Below are 7,470 nucleotides of genomic sequence, written 5' to 3' on the forward strand. Positions count from 1 at the left end.
AAAACAGAAACAAACACTTAGATACAGAGAAGAAATTGATGGTTACCAAAGGAAAATGGAGAGAGAGGATGAGTGAAAAAGGTGATGTGGGCCGAGAAGTATAAATTGCCATTTATAGAATAAGTCAAGGTAATGTAATATACAGCATAGGGAATTATCTATCTATCTATCTATCTATCTATCTATCTATCTATCTATCTACCATCATCATCATCGTCATCATCTATCTTCTTTCATCTATCTATATATGAGAAATGCTCAGAATTTACAGAATTCTCTTATGCAATAAAATGCCAACAAGGAAGTAAAGAAAACATTATTCCAGATTTATAGAAAAGTTAAAAAGTATATATTATAGAATATTTATAGGTCTCTTCTACAATCTGATTTCTCTCTAGTAGTATATATTAAAAGTAACTATAACTGAAGAAGACAGGATAGCTTAGTGGCTAAAAGAATGTGGTTTGGAATCCTGGCTCAACTACTTTAAATAGATTCTTCAAGATATGTGCATGAGATGGTTTTACTGTTGGCTCTACAATGGAAGTATTCCTCAAGGGCTCACCCGATATACTCATACTCGATTCTGTAGGATGGAGAATTATTAAACAGTGCCCTTCAAAATGATGAAATCTTTGAGCTGGTCAGAAATAAAGTACTGTAATGCCTATGTAATTTTAATTTTCTTTTAGGGATAAGGACTCAACAGACGTATCCTTGAAAGGGAGGGAAATGGTGTAGCCATAGCATGTATCACTTTATAATAGTTTCTTGCATTTAGGAAGATGGGATTAGGCATCGGATTTAAAAAACCTTTATTTTGTCATAATTTTACATTTAGAAGACGTGCCAAAATAGTAGTTTTAGTATATTTTGCTCAGTTTCCACTAAGTGCATCATCTTATATAACTACAGAACATTATCAAAACTAAGAAATTAACTTTGGTATGATACTAATAATTAAATTAAAGGCTTTATTTGGATTTCATCAGATTTTCTATCAATGTCCTTTACCTATTGAGAATGAAATCCTGAGTCTTTAATTGTATTAAAGATATTATTCCTTAGTTTTTTCCCAGTCTAGAAAAGTTCTTTAGTCTTTAGTCTTTAGTCATGGTTCATGACCTTAATATATCTGAAGAGTTGTGATCAGGTGTTTTGTAGGATTCTTCCCAATTTTGCTTGTCTAATGTTTTCTCACGATTAAGTTGGGGTTATATATTTTTATGGAGAATACCACAGATGTGGTATGTCCTTTTCGGTGTATTATATTAGGGAATACCTATGTGTCTTATTATTGATATTCACTTTGGTTAATGAGTATCTTCCCATTCTCTCTTCATAAAGATTACCCTTTGAAATTATTAAGTATTTTGGGGAGAGATACTTTGATATCTGCATGCATGGTTGTATATTGTGGCAGAGGGGTAACATTGTATGACTTTATGATTAAATCGCAGTCTTTAAGTGGTCCTTTGTCACTGGGACTTCATAAGTGTTTCTAGTAAAATCTTTTCCCTTGGAGTATAGGCCACTGTATGAAGAATATTCTGGAATTATTTCAGAATGGTTACTCTTCCCCATCCTTCCCTGAGTCAGGAGGAAATCTTATTCGGCTCTTCATCTTGAGCACTTGGTGGGATTAGTAGAGGCAAAATCTATGGAAGTATGGAGATCCTTAGTATCTTCTCACTCTCATGCTAGTAAGTGCTCAGTCTCTAGCAATCTGTCAAAATTACTATTGTAGTGTTCCTACCTATTTAAGGTTCCAGGGACTCATGCTCCAGGTAAGTAGATCTCAGCTGTGACTCTGGTTTTTCCTGTCCTTCCAGATTTCAGGGTGCCATTTACCCTGCAACCTTGTTTCTCTGATGGATCCAAGTAAAGTTATTAAGTTTTACACCTTTTTCTTATAAGGCAGAAGTGATGACTTCCAAGCTCTTTAAGTGTTGGAGCTAAAACAGGAAGTCCATAGGATTTTCTATAAAGGTGTTCATGTTGTCTGCAAATAAAAAGTTTTGCTTCTTCCTCTCCAATATGAATGCCTTTAAAAATTATTATTATATTTACTTTATTGCATAAATTAGAATCAGCAATACAGTGTTATGTAGAAGTAGCAAGACGGAATATTCTGGCTTTATTCTTTTCCTAAGGATGAAATCATTCATGTCACAGTGAAGTGAGATGTTAGCTGTAGTTTACTTTTCTTTTTCTTTTATATTATATTTTGGATGTCCTCTAGTCTTTGCCATTTATTAAATCTGCTTGCTGGAAGTTTTTTTTTCTTTTTATCAGATATGCACGTTGGATCTTTTCAATTGCTTTTCTACAATTATTGAGATAAATGCCATCTGACTAAAATGAATTAAATTTTTTTATATATTACTCAATTTATTTGCCATTTGTTTTTGAACATTTATAGCTATATTCATAAGTGAGATTAGTCACTATTTTTCCCTAATAATGTCTATTTTCTGGTTTTGCTGTCAAGATAATTCTGTCCTCATAGGATGAGTTAGAAATTATCCCCTACTCTCCCACATTCTGGGAGAGTTTGTATACAATTGTTAGTATTTTTTTCCTTCAATATTTCATAGCATTCACCAATAAATGCAGAATTTTCTTTGTGGATGTTTCTTAACTTTAAGTTCAATTTCTACAATAGATATAGGCCTATCCCATCACTTTTTCTTGAGTGAGCTTTTATTGTTTGTGTCTTTCAAGAATTTTTTCCCATTTTGTTTTTTAAATTAATTGGCATAAAGTTGTTTAAAAAAAATCTCCATATTATCCATTTAATAACTGTAGAATGTCAGTGATATGATCTTGCTCATTCCTGATACTGGTAATTTTTATCTTCTCTGTATTTTTTCTCATCAACTTGGCTAGAAATTTATTTATTTTAATGATATTCTTAAGGAACCAGATTTGGTTTTACTGATATTTTAAAAACTGTATTTCTGGTTTCTGTTCCATTAATTTTTTACATTGATCTTTATTATTTCCTTTCATCTGTTTACTCTGAGTTCAATTTGCTCTCCTATTTTTCTAGTTTATCAAAGAGGACGTTGCAGTCATTGATCTGAAGATTTCCTTCTTTTCCAATATAATTTATACTCGAAGTTTTATTTTAAAGTAATGCTTTAGTTGCATTCTACAAATTTTGATATGTTGCAATTTTGTGTTTATTTTGTTTAAATTATATTTTAATTTTTCCTTGATTTTCTTTGACCCATGGATTCTACAGTAATATGTTATTTAAGATATCTTTCCATAATTCACTTCCAATTTAATCACATATTGCTCAGTAAATATCTATAAGACTTGGAGCCTGTAAATTTATTGAGACTTTCTGTCACCCAGATTATGATCTATTATAATAATGTTTTATTGATACTGAAAAAGTGAGTATTCTGTTGATGTTTGGTGGAATATTCTAAAAATGTCAATTAGATCAATTGAGTTCAGAAGTTTGTTGAAGTCTTCCATATTCTTACTAGCTTTTTCAACTTTTTCTATAAATTGAGTGTATTGAAAAATCTGACTATACTTGTGAATTTGAATGCCACATTGTTAAATTCAACTCCATTTATCAAATTGTGGTTACTTTACAAATGTAGGTTGATTTTGGAAATGCAATTGGTAAAAATCAATGAAATCATTCTGTGAAAATCTACTGGATATATAGAATTTACAGTGAGGTTTATTGTATATTTCATTATTTGTAAATTATATTTGTAAAATTTATAATATGTCTGTGTATTTTTCTGATAACTGGCTGTTAAACACTTACTACCACACTATTTCTGCCTACGTGCATTGAAGAATCTGGACTTTATTGAGCACTACATTGCTTGAATCATATCTCCATCATCAGATACAAAGCAAGTATTTAGATTTACATAGAATCTCCAGAGCAATAAAAATGAAAAGCCTTGTAAAGCAAAGAGGGGAACGAAAACATAATTCCGGAATAGCTAGAAAGTTTACATCTATGATACATAAAAGAGAAGCCATTATACTTCTCAATTCTGACTGCTGTTACTATCAAACTGAGCAAAACATTTTATACAAGCAGATGTAGTAAATGCTTTTGCCAGGACACAAAAATGTAAATATCATATAGATGGTTTAGACATTCATATTCTTCAACAGAGTTTGTTAATTTTCACTTGTTTTTGTTTATCCATAAGTCTGTTTCTATAGATGTTTTTTAGAAAAATTCATTTTTTAATGGTGAGAAAAGAAAACCCAAGCACTGAGAATTCAACTGAATATTAAGGAAATGTGTTCTGATGGTAAATTAAATGATCTCATGTGTTCATGCATCACTTCGTAAGAAGATAGGAAAGAAGCAAATGAATGAATACTAAGTGAAGTTTCATTATTCTTTTAATGTAGAGCTATAATTAAGAACTTCTTATAAGAAATATTTGTGTCAAGATTTGAACAGTGCAAACATGCTTAAATCCACACCCTCCAATGTCCACAGGAATTAAGAAAGAGATAAATATTTTAAAAATAATTAAACCATACAAACACTGGAAAATATTTTTAGGTATCATCGGTGTACCAGAAAATTTTAGAACTACCTGAGAGATAGAAAGCATGTGGTTTTAATAGACAAAAAATGTCAAAAGAGAAGATATTAGATATTAGGAAACACAAGACATGCCAGATTCTTCCCAAGGAAGCCTCAGATGAGATCCAGGTTCGGCATCATCGAATTAAAAGAAAGTCGTGGGATATGGAGCAATTATTAGTGCAGTTTATTAAAGATGCTTTGTGGTGAAGATATTGGTGTCTTACAGAATATCAATGCCATACTTGTAGTAACTTTGGGATTTGCTCCAAAAAAGCATTAAACAGATATGTTATAATGTTGAAGAAAGGAATTCACAATGAAGATAATGCCCATTTCCCCAGTAGCACAGATCAACATCCATAATGTAAAAATCATAGGAGATACAAGGACAAATAGGATACTAGATATTAGTAGGAGACATTACTTCTCAGAAGAGCTTATTTTAATATTCTGAACATCCACGGGGAGAAATAATTTTTTAGAACTTCTTGATGATAACTTTTACTTAGATTTGTATCTCTTCTGTGAGGTAAAGTCTCCTACCTCTAGTAACCAAAGGAAAAGTCCTTCAATGATTGTTAAAACTAAACTCTGGCATTCTTTTTAAAGGTCATTCCCATTCATGTGACATTAAATCACTCATGCTCAGAAGATTTCCAGGACATGTAAATGCAAAAAGATAGTTGAACCAAATGAGGTCAAAATGGTATAAATGAAGAATAAAACCTGAAAGAAAAGGAAGTAGAATATAGTAGTGGATGGAGAAATATAGCGGTTAATATTACAGTAGATATAAGGTTCCATTTAAAGTTCAGGCCATAAATTTCTTTATGATGAAAATTTATTTGAGAAGCATTTTTTGACCAAATTCTTAAAGGACTGTTTTACCTGCTGGTTCCTTAAGGAGTAAATAAAAGGATTTAACATTGGGGCAATAGAGGTATTGAGTACCGCTATACCCTTGGTCAAAGCCACTCCTTCTTTTGCTGAAGTTTTGACATACATGAATATGCAACTTCCATAAGAAATGGAGACAACAATCATGTGGGAAGAACAAGTGGAAAAGGCCTTTTTTCGTTGCTCAGCTGAGGGGATTCTCAGAATTGTTTTCAAGATGAATACATAGGAAACAATCACTAATGTTAAGGTTACCATGAGTGTGAATACTGCCAGAAAAAATCCCATGAGTTCTAGGATTGCTGTGTCTGTGCAGGAGATCAATAACATAGGAGAAGAGTCACAGGTGAAGTGATCAATGATATTGGAGTCGCAGAAATCCAGTTGAAGTCCCATGATCACAGGTGGAAAGATAATGAGAAATCCAGCCAACCAAGAATTAATTACAAGTAGGTTACAGATTCTGCTATTCATTATTACTGTGTAATGCAGTGGCTTACAGATAGCTACGTATCGATCATAGGACATAACAGTCAAAAGGAAAAATTCTGTTGAACCAAGGAGAATGAAGAAAAACACTTGGGCCATGCAAGAATTATAGGAAATGGTCATATCTCCTGTTACAATGCTGACCAGGAATCTAGGAATACAAACTGTTGTAAATGAGATTTCTAGGAAAGAGAAATTCCTAAGGAAAAAATACATGGGAGTTTTGAGGTGCGAATCTATCAGAGTAAGGGTGATAATTGTCAGGTTTCCAGTTACACTCAGCAAATATGTGAAAAATAGAAATATGAAAATTAAAACATTTAGCTCTGGGTCATCTGTTAATCCCAGAAGAATAAACTCCTTCAAATATGTTTGATTTTTCATTTCTTATTGTTGACTTCTTCTATGTCTATAAATGCAAACAAGAGACAATGATTTAGTGAGTACAGAATTAGAAAATTTTAAAAAATCACCTCTGCTGGTTTAAGAAATATATAATATAATAGGCCAATAAATTAGCTACCAAGTTTTACAGAATTCTGGAAACATATGTGAGCTAAGACAAAGTAAATTATAACTAACATCTGCCTTACAGATCACTAGCCTTTTAAAATTGAATGACTCACTTGATAAGGCTAATAAACACAACTGTATAAAAAAATATTTATTAAACAAATGAGTTTTACTTTCTTTAAAAAATTTGATTATATATGTATGAAAATTAGGTAGAACACTATAAAATTTAAAATATTATTTTATTTTTATTAAAATATTTCACCAATGACCACATGTTCTAATGATTCTCTGAAAATAAAACATTTTGAATGTTTTTCTTAGAGTTATTTTCCACGATTTTTTCAGAATGTTTCATGTTGGCCCTGCCTATATAGAGAATTAATACCTTAACAAAAGAACTGGAGCCATCGAGTAGAGAAGTCAAAATGGCATAGATGATAGAGGCTTTGTTCATTTGCTCTTACAACCACATCAAAGTTGTGATGGAAACACAGAACAAACAGCAAACAGAGTCACCTGGGGGTCTAGATGAGGCAGCCCTACAATTAGGGAGAGAAATAAGAAATCACCATGAAATGGGAGGAGGCAGGAGGGGGTGAGGACGTGGGATTGCCTGTTCTCCAGTGGCTGAGTGGGACAGAGGCTATGGCAGCATCAGTGGCAGCTGGCAGCTGCAGATGTTCCTTTTAAATGGGCCGTATCCACAACCAAACTTTCAAGGTGACAGACCTGCTCTCTCTGAGCACCAGCAACCAGTAGGCCGTTGGTGGGGGTGGGGAGGGGGCACTAAGAACTTGCAGGAGCACACTGAGCTGTTGGACAAAGGGCTGGAGGCAAAACTTTCTCCCCAGCAGATGTGGTGGTGGAATTCATTGTTCCTCTATTGAGCCCTCCCTGTTCCCAGTGTGCTAATACAGTGCTGCCATAGCTGAGATGTCATCAAACTGGATAACAGAGGTCACTCCACCCAGAAGATTTCTTGA

The 7,470-nt window shown here is 33.0% G+C and overlaps 1 protein-coding gene across 1 annotated transcript; it reads right to left on the bottom strand.

Moving 5' to 3' along the window:
* Window positions 1–5,413: 5,413 nt before the first annotated feature.
* Window positions 5,414–6,355, bottom strand: LOC105308444 (olfactory receptor 6C65-like). The gene has a single exon (XM_011384417.1). It carries the CDS (start codon window positions 6,353–6,355, stop codon window positions 5,414–5,416), a length of 942 nt encoding a protein of 313 aa, XP_011382719.1.
* Window positions 6,356–7,470: the final 1,115 nt, after the last annotated feature.

This window comes from Pteropus vampyrus, unplaced genomic scaffold (genome assembly GCF_000151845.1).
Source record: "Pteropus vampyrus isolate Shadow unplaced genomic scaffold, Pvam_2.0 Scaffold577, whole genome shotgun sequence".
NCBI classification, from domain to species: Eukaryota; Metazoa; Chordata; class Mammalia; order Chiroptera; family Pteropodidae; genus Pteropus; species Pteropus vampyrus.